General features: G+C 39.0%; 1 protein-coding gene across 2 annotated transcripts in view; it reads left to right on the forward strand.

The window, feature by feature from the left end:
* PRR16 (proline rich 16) overlaps positions 1–23,160 on the forward strand; it is a 140,561-nt gene that overhangs the window by 77,406 nt on the left and 39,995 nt on the right. Inside the window, exon 2 of one of the 2 annotated variants that reach the window (XR_009420416.1) lies at positions 17,176–18,070. Coding sequence is in view for 1 of the 2 variants with exons in the window: in XM_059492236.1 (XP_059348219.1) it covers positions 17,176–17,934 (759 nt within the window). In the remaining variant the exon portion in view is untranslated. The remainder of the gene's footprint in view (positions 1–17,175; positions 18,071–23,160) is intronic. The other variant, XM_059492236.1, reaches the window with a different exon arrangement.

A 23,160-nucleotide genomic window follows, 5' to 3' on the forward strand; every position in this document is an offset into this window, starting at 1 on the left:
TGTGTCACAGGGAAAAAAAAAGGTTCCGTCCATGGCCACACAAGAAAAGTCCAGCCAAAAGGCCACTCCGTCATCTCCTCCCCCACTCAAGAGTCTTCTACACTTCCCTCGTGGCCCATCCCCTCTTATCTCTTATCTCTCTACTTATTCAGCTCCAGGAGGATCAGCATTTGCAAGGTTACTATCATGCCAGAAAAGGGTTAAATATCTCAGTCTCTGCCTGTCCCAGAGCTCCAGAACTCCCTCGCTGCCCTGCCGGGCACCTTCTTGCCACACTCCCCCCTTCTCCTCCTGGGCCAGCCGCTATCAAATTCCGTCGCCGGCTCTCCCTCTCTCTCTCCCCTGGGAGGGGGGGATTGGCTGCCCGATGTCTCTTGGTGCTCCTCCACCCTTCCATCCTCCAGGGCCTCCTCACGTCCCATCTCTGTCCAGGCCCAGGCCTACCGCAGGGCTGCCCCTCCCCGGCCCAGCGGCAGCAGCTGAACGGGGGAGGGAGATCCGACCTCTTTCCCTCAAAGTCCCAAGGGAGCCTCCCAGAGCCGCAGCTCTGGCTTTTTAACCCCTCTGTGTTCTCAAAGGCATGTCCAATTGTCCCAATGGCCACATCAGGTGCCAATATTAAAATCTGAGCACCTATTGGTGGCCACAGCATATCCCAGAAAACCCACTTCCTGTCTATGTCAAACCACGACACTTACTAAGCTTCTGAAAATCCTGAATATTTTCTTCTTTAGTAGAAATGACATATTTACTATATACCACAATCACTTTTCAGATTTCATAGTTATTACACAAAAAAAAAAAAAAAACACCCAGACCAAAAATCCCCAAAAACCCACAACAAACCAGGGCACCAAAAAAATCCACTCCAACAAAGCAAAACAAACCCCCCCCTCTAAAAAAAAAAAAACAAAAAAAAAAAAAAAAAAAACCCACAAAAAACAAAACAAAAAAACCCCTAAAGCAATACAACTAAATTTTCTGTCTTCTAGTCTCTGCTGATTTAATGCTATCATGACTGCCTATGTGTGGTACATTGCATTATTTTCATTCTGTGATTTATTTTTTTTTTGTGTCAGAGTTGCTGGAAATTTTGAATTTTTTATGTACCTGTGCATAAGGCAGCCCTCACAATGCAGTCTCATGAATAAGCTGAGCAATTTTAATGCTTAATTTGCTTCATTACCTTTCTGCTGTGACTATTTGTATATATGGATTCAACATACGGAGATTTTTTATAATATTTGATGTAATTTCTGCTTTGAAATGAATGCATGTTTGTGTAGCATATATTTGTTTTAGCTAGTCATTGAGGCACCATACTGTTGTTTATTTTTGTTCATTGGAAAAAATGCTCAATATAAGTTCTGATATTCCTCCATCGGAAAAAGTAGTATTTTCTGTAATGCATTAAACACAGCTGTTCCTGTGTGTACTACAACTCTTATGCAGGGAAATATTTAATCTTTCAATTAATGTGTATGTTTATTTTGGATTTCTTTAGAAAAAAACAAAGGGATCCTGTTTTCTTCTTGAAGTTTGGGTTCTCAGACAAGAGGTTTATATCATTTCTTAGGCAGATATGAGTAATGCTTGAATGCCAGCAAGATCTAAGACCCAGGCAGTGCTGGGTGTGCTGATCAGGGTCTATGAGAACCTCACATAGTAGTTGTGAATGGTTTGATGTGTTCAGAATTGCCATGGAGACTTTTAGTCTTACATAACCTAATACGTCATATACTTACACCCGGCTCTGGAAAACATGTAATTTCTGCAATAGCTTACGACAGATGTTATCTGAAAAATAACTCCCCAAAAGGTTGTTAGATGTAGGGAATTTTGAGTGTTTTGTTTTGTTGTTGATTGTTGTCTTTTTTCCCCTAAATAAATATTCCAGTGCATATGTTGCAAGGAAATGTCAGTGAAAAGGGTATTTGAACTTTAGAACATATACACTTGGTACTTGACTGTGTTTTATTTATCCTACTGTCAGGAGAATCTATTAGCCAGCAAGATTACCCAAAACCGTTCCACTCTGCAGTACTTTAGCAGAATAATAGTAAAAGATAGCACACATTTTGCAGGAAGGGTTGCATGAGAGGTGTAACCGTTGTTCCAGAGCTTATGATGTAAATGGATAAGAAATAAATAGAAGAGAAAAATAATGCCACATAAAGATTGAGCTCCTTTCCTGAGTTAACACAGTAGTTACCCGAATAGCAGAGGTGGCAATTAGAAACCACTGGGCAGACTCCAATCTGCTGTCGTCTCCTTTAGGATAACCTGTGTGGTATATGAGTACACAGCCACTACATTCAAAGCATTTTGTGTGATTTTATTTTTCTGTTAACAAAGTATTATTTCTACTGCTGCAATACCTCTGAATGGATAGGAGCATGTTGAAGGACTTAATGGCTTTGGTTTTGCAGTATGATCATGTTGTTTTTAAGCTTATTTATCTGGACAAGGGGGAAATATTTGATCTTAAAAATACTTTAGGAGGTATCAACAAAGCTACCTGCTCCAAGTATGGGGACAGGTATCATCAGTGAATCCATTTTTTTGGTAATGGTTTTATCAGTGCAAAACAGCCACTATTGTAACTGTCAGGCTAGAAAAGTAATTTTGCCCTTGGATTTTACTAACCTAGAGGAAAGAAAAAACAAGATACAGTGGTCATCAGGTTACCTGGATATATTATAAATATCTGACAGCAGGTGTAAAATAGAATATAATAGTGCATATAAGCATATAAGAACACTTGCATAAAAATGTACATAAAAGATGAAGAAAATCTGTACACCTAACCTGTCTGTGGTGTTTTGGAAAGCTGCTTTGGTTTTAACTGAATAGATGTTAGGAACAGTCCAAACAACTGTGATCCTTGCTTATACATTAAGGCTGAGTTTTTTTATGTCATGACATTTTCCTTAGTACTTGTGGTTTAGAAGGTAGTTGGTGTGTGTCACAGTCCATAGATATGCAATAGAAATATTTAGTAAGTAATGGTACAACTAATGTTGTACCAATAAAGTACCAGCTGGCAGTAGTTTAAATGTGCAAAATTATATCTCTAGAATATAAATCTTATTTATAGAATCAGAGAATGGTTTCGGTTGGAAAAGCCAAGATCATCTAGTTCCAACTCCCTTACCATGGCAGGGACACCTCCCACTACATGAGGTCACTCAAAGCCACATCCAACCTGTCCTTGAACGTGACCAGACGTGGGGCATCCACTTGTGATGAGGGCTAGCTCTTCCATGTTTCATTACCTTCACAGTGAAGAATTTCTTCCTAACATCTAATCCAAACCTGCTCTCTTTCAATCTGTACCTATTTGCCCTTGCCCTGTCATTGCAGTTCCTGATGAAGGGTCCCTCTCCAGCTTCCCTGCAGGCCCCTTCAGATCCTGCAAGGCTGCCATGAGGTCTCCACACAACCTTCCCTTCTCCAGGCTGGACATCCCCAGCTGTGTCAGCCTGGCCTTGTAGGGGATGTGCTCCAGTCTGTTTGTTGACTTCATGTTCCTGCTCTGGACTTGCTCCTACAGTTCCGTGTCCTCCTTGTGTTGGGGACACCAGAACTGGACACAGCCCTGCCGTGGGGTCCCACCAGAGCAGAGCAGAGCAGAGCAGAGGGGCAGAATCCCCTCCCTCGCCCTGCTGGCCGCGCTGCTTTTGGCACAGCCTGGGACACGTCTGCCTTTGTGGGCTGTGAGCACACACTGCTGGCCCGTGTGGAGTTTTCCATCTGCCATCCCCACCAAGTCCTGCCCCACAGGGCTGCTCCCAATCACTTCTCTTCCCGACCTGTGGGTGCGCCTGGGATTGCCATGACCCGGGTGTACGAGCTTGCACTTGCACTCTGTTGAACTTCTTGATGTTCCCACAGTCCCGCTTTCCAAGCCTGTCCAAGGTCCCTGTGGCTGGCACCCCTTGCCCGGGCATGTCCCTGCCCCGCACAGGGTGGTGTCATCAGGGAGCTTGCTGAGGGTGCTCTCCATGCCACTGTCCCTGTCACCAGCAAAGGTGTTGAACATCATCAGCCCCAGATCCGACCCTGGGGATCACCGCTGGCCTCAGGTCTGCGTGTGGACAAGGAGCTTTTTGCCAAAACTCTTTCCATGCAGCCATCCAGGCAGCTGTTCATTCACCAAATGGTCCAGCCAACAAACCTATGTGTCTCCACTTTAGAGGCAAGGATGTCCTGTGAAACAGTGTCCAAAGCTTTGCATATGTACAGGTAGACAGTGCCAATTGCTCTGCCCTTATCCACCAGTGCTCCCTTATCCACCAGCAGCTCCATCACAGAAGACAAGATTTCCCTCTGTAAAGCCATGCTGGCTCTCTCCAGTCTCCTCTTTGTTTTCCATGTGTCTTAGCATGGTTTCCAGGAGAATCTGCTCTGTGCCAAGCTTGCCTGGCACAGAGCTAAAGCTAACTGCTCTATATATCCCCAGGTCTCCACTTTACCTTTTTTAAAAATGAGGATTATAATTCCCGTTTTCCAGTCATCAGGAACTTCACCTGACTGCCATGATTTTTCAAGTATGATGGATAGGGACATAGCAATTCGTCTACCACTTCCCTCAGAACTCACAGAATTTAATTTAATGTTAACTTTTCCTTATCGCTGAATTACCATCTTCAATATGTTACATCTAGCCTGAAAAAGTGTCTTAATTCCTACCAGGAAGATGCAATCTACCTAGCTCTGTATAAAGGGATTTCTCTTTTAAAGGTACCTAATGTCTCAGAACTTATGGCACTTAAGTAAATATAGTTCTTTTGTCTGAACCTAATCAAAATATTTCTTCTGCCTTTTAAAAATTAAATGCAAACCCATAATATTTTAATAGTGTTCATTTGAAACTGTAAAATAATTTTCAATACTTACCTTTCTTTAGACATTTCAGAATTGCCTAATTTTTCAAACACAGATTATATTTTTCATACATTTTACAGCACTTTCTAAAGTTAAAAAGACGTGCTTTTTACCTTGGTATTCAGGTCCATTTTTTTGGGCCTGAACCCCAAGTCTACATTCACAACTTCCATTTGCTTTGCCAAAAGGGAAAATACTGACTCTAGAATAATATGTCTCAGTATTAAAATCTGAGTTGCGGCTTTATAGTCTACATGCATAATTTTCTTTTCACTAATAGCCCAGAAAATGAAACAACTGTTTGTTCAGTGCTGTCTGAAAAGATTTTGAACAGCAGTGTTTCTGATGAGATTCATGGTATCTTTCAGTGCATACACCAGATGTCTCATGTGCTTAACATCTCACCAACCATGTTCTTTTGAGTGGTGGAACTGCATTTTTCTTTGAATCAAAGCCAGCCAAGATGACCTCCATAGGATAGCAGCAGAAGGAGGCACTTGATCTGTCTTTCTAGTTCTTCTCTGTGCATCCTGCCAGCTGCACTGGAAAAATTCACTTTTTACATCTTTACATCTAAGGACCACTTCAAAATACCAGGTACAAAACATTTCATTCCTGCTGCCACAAGTACTATAGTTATAAGAAAGGGATTGAGGTTTATAAGGATGAGATGAGGTAAGGACTCTTCAAAGTGGATTGTTGGCAGTCAAAGAAATGCTTTAGTAGTTGAGGCATTGTGCCATTGACCTGAGCAGAATTTCTGATATATGGGGGGAATGAGGGGAGGAGGGAAGAGAGAGGGGGAAAGGAAGAAGAAAAGGAGAGAAGGGGGAGGGGTAAAGGAAGAAGAAAAAAGTATTCCTGTCTTGTAAACCCCAGAAGACATTGTGAAAGGAAGGTACAGCTAATAAGACAGGGTTTTTTTTCCCTCTTGTCTTGAGATTTGGATCAGATATATATAGCCAAATATATTTCCATATATAGCCAAAATCACTATAGAAATAATTTATGAAATATATAAATTTAAATTAAATATTCCAGATAATTTTTAGTAAGATGCTCGCTCAATTGAAAACTCTTTTCATGAAAGCCAAAAAGCAAAACCAGGCTTCAAAGGCTAAACACCAACAAGTCTTTTAAAGGAGTGAATCCTTTTGACTTTATCTGTGGTTGGAAATTTGTGGTAGCTGTACTGAATCTTGGCTGCAGTTTGTTATTTGCATGGCTGAGGCAGACAGTTACTCCCCCACCCAGCTCACCACTGTGTTTTCCAAATCTGTTTGCAAATGGTTTTCTACTCCCTGCACAATGTATTCTACTACTGTAGTTTACTTCTGTAAGGCAGTTATTGACTTACCTAGGAAAACAGACCTCTCCAGAATTTCACCTTCCACCTGTCATTAATACCTCTGAAAGTCATGCCTCTCTTTTGCATTAAAAACAGCAAAACTAACTTTATCCAAAGGAAACCTATGCCACAGATGCAGAAGCATCTGGACTGAGCACACAGGAGAGGGACTGGATCACCCGCAGTAAAAACACAGTGTTGTGGTCCTGAGTACTGCACCATGTACCTTGTGGGATGCCAAAATTCTCTTTTAATAGTTCAGTATTGCTGGGAGTGCAAGTATGTTAGAGCCAAATAGGCCCAGCAGTTTTGTGGGATATGCAAAAGCAAAAGAAAAAGCAAAGAAAAGTGAAAGCAAAGAAAACTTTCTGTTTCTGTGTGTTATTAGCTAGCTGATCTGCAACAAGAAGCAGAATTGGAGCAGCAGCTACTTGTGCCAAAAACATGACATAATGGTCTTACAAGGACAAAAATTTAATAGTCTTAGCTTGAAAAAACATCTGCAGTCTTGTTTTTTGCCCCACTGAAATTATTATCTCCATCAAATGTGCTGGAAATACCTGAGCTAGAGTTTTCCTGGGAATGTAATGTTTTTTATTTTGGAGCGGGCACTGTATATCATTGCGAACATTCAAACATTAGCTGAAAATTCTGCTTCTTTACATTTGCTTCTCGTGCATTCCCAATTTATTAATTTCTTTTTGGACTGGAGAGCAGATAGCTTTCTTTGAAATAAGTGACTTTGATCACATTCAGCTTTAACTGTAAAACAACTGACCATCTGTGTAAACATGTAATATTACATTGTTTGCTTTGAATTTTGTTAAACATCTCTCTTGGCAATGATCCTATTATGATAATATGAATGTACAATTATTGTTAAATCAGTTAATTATTTATTTAAAAATACTTAGCTACAGTTTGCTTACACTGTCTGAAATATGTTAGTCATAATCACTTGAAGGGCTCAGTTTTAGATGTCTAATAAACAGACAAAAGTTTAATATATAGAACCAAAAATGAGATAAAACTGGTTTTGTATATACTTCTCAGGTGCCCATATAGCATTTTATTGAAAGAAATCTGAAAAAAATAGTATTTTTAAATATTAAGATAAAATATTATTTTAATTAAATTACTAAAATATATTGTGATACACTGTGAGCTGAGGTCATTTAAGCAAACATTAATTTTAAAGCTTTATGGTTCATAGCAGTTACTTTCTCTGTTAACACAGTTTGCTGATTTATTACTTCTATTTATTCGTGGTGTAAGCTTACCATGGGCTGTGTCCTGTGACGTGTTTTGCCCGGTACATCCAGATGGAAAAGATCAGATTGAGTTCCAAGAAGCTTTCAATAGGGTCACTATTGCAAAATGTTTTGTGCTGTCTCATTCTTGGAAAAATGTCTGCAGTACTGTTATTTCCTGTTGTTACGTGCAGCTCACCAGCGGGGTGGGGGCGACCTGGGAGCTTGTGCATTTGGGACCTCCCAGCAGAAAAAGATGCAAACTTTCTAATAATGATCATCTTTACCTATAGCATTGGTTTCATCCTGGCAGATAGTTCAACCTGTTGCACGAACAGCACATCTTTCAAGGATAGGAATATCAACAAAAAGAGTATTGCAGGTGTGTCTGAAAGCAGGTCTATTGCATTAGCAGGCTTTCCATTTTTTTGAGTATAAAAAGCCGAGAATGCTGTCACTTCATCTAAAACTTGCTTTAAATTTTGTATTTAATTCTCTAGTTCTGTTCATCTGTGTTGAAATTGTGTTTTAAAAACTGTCCAACAGGAGTAAGTACTTCCAGGTTAATGTAAATTTCTTGCACATTTAATTTGGGTTTAAATGTGACTTTGGAGCTGTAACCTAAATGGTGCTGAAATACAAAAATATGGATGCCATCTAGACTCAAAAGAGTGTTTTACTAATAAAATCCTTTAAGTCAAAATGTCCAACAGCCTAACTTGTGGTCTCAGAAAAGATATATTGGCTGTCCTTGGAGAACGTGTTTTTTTTGTTTTAGTACAAAAGGACGATAAACATTTCTTTCTGGAGCCTATTTTAGAGGGCCAGAGGAAAGGAAAGGATGCCAATTAATACTTTGCATAGTGAGATGGTTTATTTAAAATCAGAGAAATATACCCAGTTCTTAAGACTAGCATTAACAAAAGAATTGCAGTGGAATTGTTTTATCAGCTTCTCAGCAAGTTTATTTTGGGTGTGCTAAATATTTAATTCAGAGCTATAATGTTACAAGGTTGTTTATCTTTTTTTTAACAATATCTGTTATTAATGTATTTGAAAAGTGTACCTAGGAAAGTATTTATGAAAATATGTGATTTTTCTAATCCTACAAAGGAACTTCTAGTCTCCACAGTTGCCATGGTTAGCATTAATTAACATACTTTTAGGAACTCCTACATTCTGTTTACCTTAATAGTTAAGAGCTTGGACAAATATTTAGCAGTCATTTAAATTAATATGATTTCTAATTAGGCAAATCACTGTATTTGTAGTCGTTGTGAATGGCTGTTTATGTCAAAGATTGTTATGTAGGGAGTAAAATCGCTAAGATTTTGTGCTATTGCATTTACAGCTGGTTTACAACATGTTTATTCAGAAAACATTAGCAATAATGAGAATGCAAAGATTAACCATTCCTCGGCTTTTTTCAACATGCAGGTATCTTCAATTTTGTTACATTTTGAGAAAGAAAAGCAGTATTAAGCTGCAAGGAGTATAACTGAGACATGTAAACAAGGATTTAATATTAATTCCCCAAAATTTTCTACAGGGAAGACCTTTTACTTTTATTACATGTGTATTTAAGCATAGAATTCTGATTAGTAATTTGTCTTTTGAATTTCCTTCTTTGTGCCAATGAATTTAAAATAATAGTATGCAGAATTATCTCTCACATGTATATTTGATATGCCCAGCTTTATCTTTTTTTTTTTTTTCTTACCTGATAATATAAAGACAAAATTTGGATATTCTTTTTAAATAATCATGCAGGCTACATCTACCATGTCAAATCTAAATTTGAAGAGTAAGAAAAAGAAAGGAGTATAATTGACATCAGTCAATTACAGTAGAGGAAAAATTGCTTATTTCCCATTAAGTTCCAGTTTTCTTTGTGAGTCGTGAAATCAAATTTTCCTTATATTTTATAAGGCAGGCTTCATTAATTCATTTGTTTAGTACTTAAAAGCTTTTTGTAAATTTCCTAGTCCTGAGTGTTTTTTCAGTGTTCAGGACAAGCTGTACAATCTGCTTTTGAGCAGAGTCCAGGGTAGCACTGGGTTAACTTGGCTGGCTAGTTAGCACTGCTGCCCATGGAGACATGCATTGTGCCTGCTTTTCCAAGTCTGTGGGCTGGTTTGCTGTGCTTGCACAGGGCTGAGCCTGAGCTGCAGTTTGCCTTTCAGCCTGGCTAACGAGCTACACGTGAAATCATTGCACTTCTTGCCAGAGTTAAGACAAGTGTCATCATTCTGTGATGATCCAGATGTGACAAAACAGATTTATTCTGCTTTATTTTTAGTGAAATTATTTATTTTCCTATATTGACAGATATGAGATGATGTGAGTATATCACTCATTTCCAGTATTTCACTGGAAGTGTGAAACTCTGTTGCCATTAAAAATGAATGAGACCGAATCAAAACTGACTTGTTCCGGTTAATATTTTAGAATGGCTATTTTTTGTTAGAAATATTATTTGAACTTGCTTTTTTCAGAAGGATTTTTTGTTTGTTTTTAGTTTATTTTCTCAGGGTTCTGTTTGTTTATCATAGTTTTATCAGGCTTCTTCTGTGTGTGACAAGAATTGTAATTGTACTATTCATCATGAATACATGCTACATATCTGCCTTCATGTCTCTGTTCTTCCAAACAACATCCCTATGAGACTTCATCCAAAAGTGTTCACAGGAGAATTGCCACGGCTATGTCAAATTCTTAAATGGGAACATGAGGAGCAGCTTGCTGTAATTTCTTTTCTTTTTTTTTTTTCCTTATTATTTTGTCATGGAAAAAAAAACTTAAAAAAAAATATTTTGAATATGGGCTTCCTAGTTTCCTTTCCCTGAACTGCTAATTCAGAATCATGATGTTGAGTTTTCATGGCCATTTTAGGTTCTCAGGAGCCCAACATAGTCATAAATTTTCACTTACATGGTTATTTCCAGCCTAACTTGGCGTTCAGTCTGCTTCAGAATGTAAGGGAACAGTTGAGTAATAGCTGTCACTGAAAAATAGGCATTTTGAATTTCATTTATTTACAGAGGCTGAGATGGAATGTACTGCATCCAGCTCTGGGGTCCCCAGTATAGAAAGGACATCGACCTGCTGGGGCAAATCCAGAGGCACTCAGGGGTCAGAGGGATGAGGCACCTCTCCTGTGAGGAACAGCTGAGAGAACTGGGATTGTTCAGCCTGGGGAAGGGAAGGGAAGGGAAGGGAAGGGAAGGGAAGGGAAGGGAAGGGAAGGGAAGGGAAGGGAAGGGAAGGGAAGGGAAGGGAAGGGAAGGGAAGGGAAGGGAAGGGAAGGGAAGGGAAGGGAAGGGAAGGGAAGAGAAGGGAAGGGAAGGGAAGGGAAGGGAAGGGAAGGGAAGGGAAGGGAAGGGAAGGCTGTGGCATGACCCCGCTGCAGCCTTCCAGTATCAGAAGAGGGATGGAGAGAGGCTTTTTGCAAAGGCATGTCATGATAATGCAAAAGAAATGGCTTCAAACTGAAAGGGAGTAGGTTTAGAATAGATCTCAGGAAGAAATCCATTTCTGCAAGGGTGGTGAGGCGCTGGAACAGGCGTCCCAGGGAACCTGGGGTTGCCTGCTTCCTGACAGTGTTCCAGGCCATGCTGGATGAGGCTTTTAGCTGACTGAGCTATGGAAGGTGTTCCTGCTCATGTGCAGGAGGTTGGAATTAGATGGAATTAGATGATCTTGGAGACCTTGTCCAGCCTAGGGTATCTGTGACAATGTGTTAGTGTACTCTAAAGCATAATTCTAGTTTGCTGATGTTACTAATGTATTCTTTGCCCAAAACTTTGTGGTGGCAAAGACTTGATGTGTGTCACTTTGCTTAGGATAGGGTTGATCTCTTGGATGCTCTAACATCCAAGGGCTTCACACCAGCCTTGCCCTTTCGAGCTGCTGCAGTATGAGTGACTAGGCTGCTGACATACTACTCTAAGAAAAAGCTGAACTAATCTGCAAGGAAGTTTGTATTTACTCAAATACTGAATTAATCCCCAGTGCTTTGTTACAGTGTTTTAGCATAAACAGACATTACTTATTAATACATCTTCATATACGAGTATGCTGATGGATACATTGTAAAAACAAACAAAAAAAACCAACCCACAACCCAATTGCAAGACTGAGACAGATTCTGTAGCTGTAGTTTCACAAAACAGCTACAGCTTGAGTTTATGCAATTTCATTAAGCTCTTTGTCTATAAAAGCATCTGTTTTTTATCTCAAGCAGAAAGAGGTGTAGGTGGCATTTCCATGTAGTGAAGGTGGGTAACTAGAGGATACTTGGGCAGTATCCAAAAACTGGCACAGGTTTCACCAGATACAGTCATGTTCACATGCTCACTGTAGATAAGTATGACAAGATCTGCTTAATACAACATCAGCTGGGAAGTTCTTGGGTGAGAAATTGTTTGAGAATGGAATAAGGTTCTACACAAATATTTCTGTGTGACTTTTCTAGTGTTCTGTCCTGAGCACTTGCTTTTTGTAATTTTTCACAACATTGTACTAAGTAGACCACTTGTCTCTCTTGATACAGCTTTTCTTTTGCTTTCTTTTGGCAATTTTTTAGCTTACACAACATTATACACTTATTTCTAGTCTAATTTTGGTTCTTTTTCTTGTTGACCTGGAAGCTGTATTCTCTGGGGATTGGGGGTAGTGAAGGGGACAGGTAGCAATGCAGAGAAGTTTGCTGCAGGAAAATACAAAAGATATGACCATGGATTGAAGCTAAAATGCAAGCACCAGAGAAAAGGTTATTATTCTGCTGTTATGCAGCTTAAACTGTAAAGGGAGATATTGGTTCTCACTGTTAACAGGGACCTCAGTTTCATTCATTTTTAACTCTGGGGTAATTTGGGATTTACAGGCGCTTAATAAGGAAGAAGCTTTGTTTGTGTCCTTAGATATCACAGACCTAGTCACAGAATATTCTGAGTTGGAAGGGACCCACGAGAATCATCAAAGCCAACTCCGAAGTGGATGGTCCATGCAGAGATCAAAGCCAGAACCCTGGCATTATTAGCAGCATGATCTGACCATCTGGGCTGATCTCACGTTCCCCATATATATTGAACTTCATTTTTGTCAACAAAGGTCTAATAACTGTACAGGAAGTCATAAGATAAAGTAATGGGAATGTACATAGTTTGGCAGTTTTTCTAGAAAATTCTGGTACTAATGGTAGCGAGTGAACAGTTTTTGTGGGATGAGAGGTGCAATCATGAGACGTTAGGGCTGCTGATATAGCATATTTCCCAGTCCTTTACTTAAAGCAAGAGCAGCCTCTTCATGGGAGGGCTGATTGCTCTTATTCTTAATTACATATTTATTTTTGTGGCTTGTCAGGTAGCTAAGTTTTGCACAAAAGGTGCAATATTTGTCTGTGTCAAACTTTGCAAGTTTTTGGGATTGCTTTAAAAATTAAAAAAGAAAATATATTTTATTCCATTTATTTTGTCCCCCAATTTTTTCATTTCACCACAAATTATTTTAGCTCCGAACAAGAACTAGTCTCATGACATGATTTGATTTTGGTTGATTTAAAATCAAATTCAGCATCTGTCCATTACTATTGATTTTCTAGTAAGCTTCAGCAGACTTTTAAATCTCGTAGCTGCACATAGGTATGGTGTAGTACGAAAGAGTACTACATGAATTATACCTGTTCCATCTCAGAAGTAATATCACCTAAGTTCCATCTTGTTTATGCAGCTTTTCTGAGAGCCACTAGCCTGTACAGAAGCAAGTAAGGAAAAAAAAAAGAAAAAAAAAAGAAATCTAGTTTGTAAATCAATGTGAATCTTTGAAAAATATTTTAAAAATGCAAATGGCTGAACATCTTAAGAAATATTACACCTTTTTACTTCTGTGAACTTTAAAAATCATGAATCTTTAAATGTATATTAATTTCCTTCCTGAAAAGCAATTTGCTTTTTTATTTAAGTGTCGCAAAAAAAGCTCAACAATTGTATGTGGTGGATTGAGGGCAGACAGTGGATTCTATATTCACTGAACATTGGGACCTTCCTTTAAATAGGAGGAAAAACAAACCTAGTGAAGCATTTATTGTAAGGAGACAACAAAACTCTCCATAAATGTACTTCGGATGTATATTAGATAATCACACAAAGAAGCAGTGAAAAAAAGTGTTTGTGACTAATTGTAGAGACACTTTTCTGAGAAGTTTATTAATACAAGCAAGAAGTACAAGTACGTGTTACTTTCTGTGTCTTGTTTTAGTCTTATGATTACAAGTTGGATTCTTGGAATGAGATCCTGGCATCCTGTGAGAAATACAGAGTTTTGAGGATTGGTATAATCGAGTTAGGACATTTGCCCGCAAAAGGCCTTCAACAGGGGAGCTAAAAACTAGACAAAACTTACAAGTACAGCTCAAACAATGGAAATATTAGGTCAGAACAGGCTGCTTTTAATAATCACAAGACTTTTTCTTGGACTAGATTCTGAAGTTCTTTTAAACAGGAACTGCAATTTGACCTCAGTGGAAAAGCAATACGTTATGCTAGCTCTGTAGTTTTAAGCAACTTTATATAAAAATTTGGTAACATTGAGGATTGGGTTAACTGTAAAATGTCTTTGCATTGCAAATGGTTTGCAACTTCAGTGGGGATTTGGTTGGGGTTTTTTTGTTAGTTGGGGTTGAACAGTTTTTTTTTCCTTTTTACCTGAACTTGATTTTACTGGTTAATTCTCCATGCTGTTAGTTGCAGCACAGAATTTCTGAGTCCAAATGCATGTTGCTAAGGGTGTAATCTTGTATTTTGGCAGAGAAATCCAACTCTGGGTACCTAATATTGCTAAGATAATTAGATATCTTAGATGAGATAAGAATAGACTGATGTCCTGGTTCATTCAGGAGTGTCACATTGGATTCTACAAAGCTTGAAGCCTCAGGATACTGCTGGCAGGGTAGAAGTGGGCATATATGCAGAGCTCAAATCCAGTTAATGGCTAAGGGCCTCCCTGAACTATAAAATTAGGTATCTCCAATATTTGTACATGTGAATCAAGTCCTGTTTTATTCAGAAATGAAAGAATGGACACAATCTGTACAACTAGAGCACCTTTTTCTTTTTATCTTTTTATTTATTTTTTTAATTAACCTCTTACTTACTTACTTTAATTAACCTCTTACTTCCATAGAGGGTGCACTGTGAAAGAAGGGTTTATTGGTTTTTTTTTTAACTACAACAGTTTCGCTGTGTTAGTCATGAGTTCTCATGTTGCTTTTTCATCTTATTTGAATTTTACCTTCTGGGATAAAAAAGCAGAAGAAAGGAACAGCACACAGACTCACAAATCGTGGTGGGAATGAATCTAGACAGATAAACTGTGTTGTTGTGTCAGAGCCATTTCATGCTGGATTTATGTTCTACAAACGGATAAGTGACAAAAAAAATGTTGATGTGTACTACACATTTGTCCAGAAGGCATGAGATAAACTCTGTAGTCATTAACTTGAAGGGTAGTTCATAAACAGACTTTCCTGTTACTCTTGAGAAAATTCTTTGCTCTGCTATGTATAATTTTTCTGTTTCTTTGCCTGCCAAGGAATTTCTTTGGTTTATGTTGCATCAAGCTGTTCTATCTCTGTTATAATTTAATAAAAGATGATAGGATGCAGTAGGATATTTAGATATATATAGGCAGACCCTTATATTTACACAAATCCATCCAGAGGGATGTTTAAATTTCAGGCTTACTGCCCAGACCTTTTTTTTTTTTGTTCCTGTTTCCTTCTGAGAAATTCTCTCTGCCTTATTTTGCTTATGTAATGGAAGGTGATAATAAGAATTCTTTCACTTGTAAGCTGTCATTCTTGGAATGAATTTTGGTACAGATGGGATTTGTCTACCTTTATTCTGAAATTTTCCTGAGTTCTTAGATGCTATGCCCTGGAGGGGATGTGTTGGATCTGGCAGCTACTAGAGTTCAACTGTCATTTAAACTTCTAGAATAATTTTTTTAATCCTTATTATTTCAGGGATTTAATGTCTCCAGTTTAAGGGTATATTTTTGTCTTTTTTCTTTTTCTTTTTTTTTTTTTTTGAGAAAAAGTAGAAATTTAAATGCAACATGATACCTGACTTAGAATATTGAATAAATTAGTTGTTTGAAATACTTTTAGAGAAAAATTATTGTGAAGTTTTTTCAAAGATGCTTGAAAGCTCTCTGAATGATGCTTATTTGCATGTTTGCTGGTTTTAGGAAAAGGAGACCACTAAACTGAATTGAGGCATATGAATTTTTATGAATTTTGTATTATGCAACTCAGCTTACAGTATGAGCAGTGAAAGCTGGAGTGCTTTTTCATTTTATGGTGGTTTTGCTTTTATTATTTACCTTTTACTACTGGACACATAAGTGGGGGACTGATCTGACTGAATAAAGAATCACTGCCTTCAGTAGTGGCTTTCATGTTTTTTGCAGTTATTATGTGGCTCATATGCCTAAAAATAATTTGAAATCAGTAGTATCAGCACCAAATTATTGAAAGCAGGAAGTAGAAATGAAAGTTTCTGCGCCACAATGGCCACATCTGGTTTTTCATTTCAAATGTATTGGTTTGCCTCCTCCAGAGCAGCACAGGTCTCCCAGAAGGATCCAAAGCAATGGCACAGGTTTTTATTCATGCACCAGAGTTAGTTAGCAACATTTCAGCTACTGATTACTTTAGGTACACCCTGGGAGGCTGTGAAGGACAGAAATCAGTTTTTAAATGTGTCCCAGTGCTACTTCCTGTGGCATCTGTTGTAGTTATGTGTAGCTCATAACTACAGTTGTTCAACTGGCCACTGAGTTAAATGGATTTTGCAGGGAAGGCTCCAAGTAAACGCACCGTTGGTTTCATGCCATATCTAAAAATCAGTAGAAAAGGGATTCTTGAAGACTAGAAAAGATCTAGCAATGTAGAATCTAAAACAAGAATTCTGGGAGGTAGAGGAAAGCTTTAAATAAAGTGCATGAGTTCTTAAATACTTCTGAGTGGAAACCAAGCAACATTTTCTCTTTCAGCAAATGCTATTTCAGGATTTTTTTGGAGGATTTCAGATCTTATGGAAAATGCTCATAAAGGGAGATAACACAAAAGAGATTTTGTTTCTCATAGTCTCTTTTATGTTAAAAAAAAGTCAGAAAATTGTGTATCAAACATATGATTCTACACATATAATATCACCTGTGTGGAGAATGCATATTTAAATCTAGAGTGTGTGAAAGGTCAGAGTTAAAAGATGCTCTGCAGAATTTTTGGGTTCAGAAGCTGTCATGTAGAAGCTAAAGCTGAACAATTTTGTCTCCTCCTGCACCGGAAGGCAAAGCATAATGCTGAAGAATTACACTTCACTCACTATGATATTACCAAGTAAACCCTGCAGGGAAAGAAAGGGAATTTCATTCTAGACTGTTTCAAGTTATATTTCTCTTGTATTCAGGTGATGAGCTAGCAAACTAGCCATCCTTATCATTATTGTTGTCCTCATTTTTATTATGATGATTTTATTACGTTGACAAGAAAAAAGAAATAATGGTCAAAAAAACTGGATGCTTCAGTTCTGGGGAAGACAAGCAGATAGCGGAGAATGGTTTAGTTTTTCTGTGCCTTCTCTGGTGTGTGCTTTTCTCACTGTTCTCACTCTGGCTATTGTGCAGGTGGTTGACCAGATTGACACACTGACATGTGATCTGCAGCTGGAGGATGAGATGACAGACAGCTCCAAAACAGACACCCTGAACAGCAGCTCCAGCAGCACAACGGCCTCCAGCCTGGAGAAGGTGAAGGTGCGGGGCAGCGCGCCGCTCATCAAGCCGCCCGCGCACCCGTCCGCCATCCTCACCGTGCTGCGCAAGCCCAACCCGCCGCCTCCTCCGCCTCGCCTGACGCCCGTCAGGTGCGACGAGCCCCCCAGGCTGCCTCCCTCGGCCAACCCGCTCAAGACCAATGGCACCCTGCTGCGGAACGGGGGCCTGCCCGCGGCGCCGGGCCGCGTCCCCAACGGAGACGTGTGCTGTGTGCCCGGCAGCGGCCTGGAGAAGGCGGTGATGCCGCCACTGGCGCACAGGGCAGAGAAGGAGCGGTGTGCCCAGGCCGGAGCCAGGGAGCGAGTGCGGTTCAGCGAGAAGGTGCAGTACCACGGGTACTGCCCCGACTGTGACGTTCGCTACAACATCAAAAACAGAGAGGTGCACTTGCACAGCGAGCCCGCCCGGGCTGCGGGAAAGCTGCCACACCAGTGCCCTCCTCTGCCGCCTCCTCCACCTCCACTGCCTCCGTTTCTTCTGGAAAATGGAGGGTTGGGGATAAGTCCCAGTAATAGTTTTCCTCCTCCAAGACCTGCAACTGTGCCTCCGCAAACTGCACCAAAACCCCAGAAGACCATCTTGAGGAAATCAACCACTACAACAGTGTGAAGTATGCCCCTTGTAATAACTCTTTGTTTTTTCCTATATATAAACATAAATAGGTAATGAGCACTTTCTACTTGAGCAATAAAAAGACCCAATGTATTACACCCTGTGTCCAGTGAAGTGGCATAAAAATCACATGGTAAGTACAAAGAGGAATACTTCTTGGTCTTACCCTTTTGGCAAAGGGTGCTGGAAAAATACTCATTCTTTAGCACTGATGTTGTAAACATCTGTAGCAGTTTCTTATTTGTAGCATGGTTTAAAAGACAATGAAAAGAAAGTTCAGTGTGAAAACACTGCGTAGTGATATGTGATAGGTTTCAGTCTCATATAAGGGAATAACTATTTCTCTCCTGGGTTTTGCAACTTTTCAATTGTCTTTTGATGAAGCCAGGTGGAGTACCAGGTAACAGCCTTTGACTGAATTCTAGCAAACGCTTTTTTTCTCTTCATGCGTGCTTGAGCAAATTCAGTGTATGTAGAGTGGTTGCAGTGGGGGGTAATCACTGGACTCTCAGCAGCTTGGTCTTTGGTGGGGAAGTTTAATTGAAAAAAATAATTGAAATGTGTGTTGGCATGGCTCTGGAAAACCGAGTTGCATTTTGTTTCTCGCTGCCTCAGTGCATTGCTCCTGATGTAAAGTACCGAGTCTGAGATGAGCAGGGATTGTCCCATTAAGTTCCCCTTTTTTCTCCATCTGCAAAATGGTAGTGATATTTTATCTCACTGTGCAGTGGCAGTAGGATGGAAAAACAAGGCCCAGTTCTGTGTTTTTCACAAAGCTTTTGTCTGGTGCAAATCTTCTTTTTGAAGGCAAAGAAAATGTTGCTTAAGGCCTCCAGGGACATCCACTTAATTCATGTAAAGAGCTTTGAAGTTGAAAAGCTCTGTGCAATTATGGAACATTAACATGCAAAACAAGATATTTTACATGTTATCACATTTTGATGGTGAACCCAATTAATATTCTTACTAGTTCAAAAAAGTCCTCAGTGTTTTTAATTATTTTATGACAGAATATCCTTTTATTCTCACAAAGAGAATTGCAGGGATTTAGTGTTTAAAAAAAATCCAGTCAATGAATAAATCTGATAAAAAATCTGTTATTTACAAAACATGTACCAAAATAGTCTCAATGGCCAACAGCAAATGCTGTATTAAAAAAAATTATGCTTATTTTAGCTGAAGTATAAAAATTACTTTATGGCAAAACAGAAAAAAAATCCGACAAAATAGATTTTGAATTTTAATTTCTATTTACATCTAGTAAATTAAACAGATATTGTGTTCTCCTCTATAGGTATTCTAGTATTTAAACCAAAATAATAAGAATAATGGTAACAAAAGTCCCATCAGATGACTACTGTTTGTAAATCTTTGCATTAAGCAAACATTTTATTTTGTGCAAATACACATCCAGGGTCTAAAGCCTCATGAAGTGTTCCCTGCATAAAAGGCAAAGAAAGGAAATCATCCTAAATTCTTAATCATGCTTTCCCCTCATGCCTGCCATGTGTTTTTCATGATGCACTTTACATTTGGTATTGTTTGACTGTACTTAATCCCATGGGAGCTGCTGCTGAGTGCAGCGAGTCCAGGCTGCAGCAGGAGACAGGAACTCGTCCTGCATCTGTGCAAGATCTTTGCTGCCCAGATCAGGATTATGGCAGGTGGATTCTGCTCACATGCTGGAACTCCACAGCACCTCCCTTGCTCATACATTGAAAACTGCATTTGAAATGACTGGAACAATGTGCAGACATACCCACATTGCATAGCTGTAGGATTTTCTTTTAAAAAGAAAATTCCTGCTGTCCTTAAAATATCACTGCTGTACAGATCATACACCCTTTATGAGCTACTTTAGTATTTTTTATCATTCTTATACAAGCTACTGTTTACAAGAAATACGATAATGCAAATCAAATATTGCACATCAAATATTAAAGAAAATAATGCTGAGTAATTTTAGAGGGTGATGGTGCATATATCTTACCTCACTTGGCTTAGTTTTTTTTGTATGAGCTCACCTGTGACAGCAGAGTGCTGCATTTCTCGTCTGGGCTTGTCAGAGTCTCGTGAACACGTTAGCACCTCCAGACTGGATGCTTCACTCAGTGGATGTGGACTGATGTACATGTAAATTTCAGTTTTGTTACAGCTATCAGCTGTGGAAAGCTTACACAGCATCCAAGTTTGAGCAGTTAATGTTCAGTTTAGGTACCCAACATCTTATATCTCATACGTTGTCTTCTCATGCAGAAGTGCTTTCTTGTCGCTTTCCATACACCTCCTGAGTATCTTCATATGATATGGCTGTGCCATGAAAAGATGTGAGTTTTCAAATGCAGTGCTATCTCTGACCAGCAATGCAGCTTCAAAATGTGATGGAAAAACATTGTTTTTCAGCAAAGTTTGACAACCCAGTCTTTCTACAACATGTTCCAAGGTCTCTGTTAAATCATAATACAAACATTGAATCAGTTATATTTTAATGGGAATGTCTCTGGCCTGCGTCCCATTGTAAGGTGTTTTTGTCAGAGTAATAATTTCACATTAATAACATGTCAGAATAAAATTAAGGTTAAAACAGGTAAACTTGCAAAATGTGCAAAACAACTTTAAATTTTGGAGCACTGTTTGGAAACTGGTAATAGAAATGGCGTAGCAACAAATGCAGTAGTGTGTTCAGCCAGCAGTATTTTTTACTTTTATATGAGGAATGTAAAGTATGTGAAGCATTTTTGAACACCTGCAAAACAGTGTGCTTCACACTTTAGTGAGGAATACCCCATAAACTAACTGGACAGGAGTTGTCTGCATTTGTAATGTAAATGTAATATTCTCTGAGATTACATTTAGTGTTTTGCAAATATGTTTATACCTGAAAAAAAATGAATGTCCAGTAGCAGTACTCAGAGCTTTAATTCAGTGTTTGCCACTCCATCAGTCTGCTGTATGGCTTTAGTTTCCTAAGTTATTTTAAAATCTCAACTGTCCAGATCTAGGCTTCCCAAATGCAAATAGGAGAAGGTTGATTGTATCAGTTTAATGAAGGGGACAAGTTTAGGAAAATTAGTATTAAAAAAATTAAAATTACCTTATTTGTAATAATGGCATTCATTAAAAAGGTTAACCCATTAATGCATTGCAAGAAAGGAAAACTTGGAGAGTAAAATCCAGTAACAATCCTTTTGAAGGATGGAAGGTAGGAATCTTCAAAAAGATAATGTATCTTTCTTCCGCCTGGTAAAAGTCACTGTTCTTCCTTCTCTCTTGTTGTCTGAGTTGCTACACCTCTCATTGCATCATCAATTTTCTTCAAAACAAGAAAAAATTCCAAATCGTCATTGATGGTCTTTTATTATTAAATCAATATCTTATTTAAAATGTGATGTGATATAAGTCAAGTACACTACAGCTCTCGTTATTAGCTTTCTTCAGATAATTTGTTTATTGGTTTTGAAGCAGAGAGCAGTATGACTCCTTTAATTACCAGAGAGATTTTATGTGAATGTTTGCTCAGATCTCTTTCTTTCCGTGTTCTAATTATGGCTTTCCTTTCAGTAATGTCACAAACAGTAATCTAACGTGTTCATGTAAAATCATACCGTGGCTGCTGTGTCACTTGTCTGATGCAGTCTTAAAGTAGGCATGAGTATTGGGCACATATTTTTGCATAGGCAGCATTTCTCCCACCCCTGATATATATGCTAAGAGCCGTGCTTTTTCAGGGGCAGTATGTGTGTTTAGAAGCAAAATACCCACTGCTCAAACTAGTAATCATATTGAAGGCATAATGCTCACAGGTGCAGAAAGGTCTTGCAAGTGAGGTGTGCGCAAAGGCATGTGGTAGAAATGTATATGGTTAACCTTGCTAAGAACAATTGCTAGAATACTCAATCTGAAAAAAAAATTTGGTATTGGTTACATAAACACGTATTTTGTAGGGATATTTGTGATCTATCTCATGTAATATCTACATGCTGCAGCCTAAAATTTCTGTGTCTGTGTTGGCACAGACCACAACTGAAGCAACAGCAGCAGCAGCAGCATCGTCAGCAGCACTGGTGTTACTGGGTCAGTATCCTGTGGAGCAATGCTTGCAAGCTGCAGTACAGCCTCATCTTTGGTAGCAGTTACATGTTGATGAGATTTAGTTGGCAAAAAGTAGCAGGGATTTTATCTCAATCGCCTGTTTTATGGTGGCTACTTGTCCAACAGAGCAAGTTTCTCCACCAGTCATAATTTTGGAAAGGGATTGTAGTAATCCATCTTGGGATAACTCGGGGGAGCACAAGCAAGCTGGCTTTCATTTCTGATCTTAGATGCTTGACACGTCTCTTAACTCATGCTGGCCAGAGAGCTCTCCTGTTGGCTGAGCCTGGAGCTGCTGGGATGGGTGGACCTGACCGTGCATCCTGCTGCAGGCGAGGGGCCCGTGCTCGAGTCAGCCAGCGCTGAACAGTCTGCTCCTGTCCTCCGAGCCCTCGCTTATTTAGTGTATGGCAATGCTCTTGTTGCTGCACGTCGGAGAGTTGTGTTAAGAAATTGCACCTGCTCCATGTTCATCAGCTGAGCTGTATTGTTTCGGTGGTGAAGCATGGCTGGTGTTTAAGTTCTCGGTCTTTTGTAATGCTAAATCTTTAGAAATTTTGAAGGAGGGGTTTTCTTACTTTTGAGGTAATCGTTCTCCTGTCAGGTTGTACAAATAAGATGAAAATCATCATGCGGTTATGATGAAGGTGGAGTAAAAGTTTTCATACTTTGAGGGATTTGGTTTGTTATTGAAGGGCTGTGTATCTTTTGTTGCATGAAAATGGTTTTTATAGGTAGCTGAGAAAAAAGTAGAACATAAATTGCACCCGATAGCCAGCCAAGAGAAGTACTTAGAGGAATGAATAAAACCAGAATCATTCTGCTGCCTTTCTTGGGAAAGATAAATACTGCAGGAAGGTCCAGGAATTGCTGCATCTTCTCTTTATGGCAAGAGGTTTTTTCTTTATTTCCTGAAATATTGGATGTGTATACTACAATTCTTTAAGGAACTTAGTCCAATCTATCTCATTGTTGCTTGTAAATTATATTCATGAAAAAAATATTTTTGAAAGAGCTATCTGATATCACAGCTGTCTCTAGATGTTGATTGCCTGATACTTTGAATAACTTTTCATGCAATCTTGCAAGCAATAATGAGAAAAATTACATAAGAAAGGAAAATAATAGGCA

This window comes from Ammospiza nelsoni, chromosome Z (genome assembly GCF_027579445.1).
Source record: "Ammospiza nelsoni isolate bAmmNel1 chromosome Z, bAmmNel1.pri, whole genome shotgun sequence".
NCBI lineage: Eukaryota > Metazoa > Chordata > Aves > Passeriformes > Passerellidae > Ammospiza > Ammospiza nelsoni.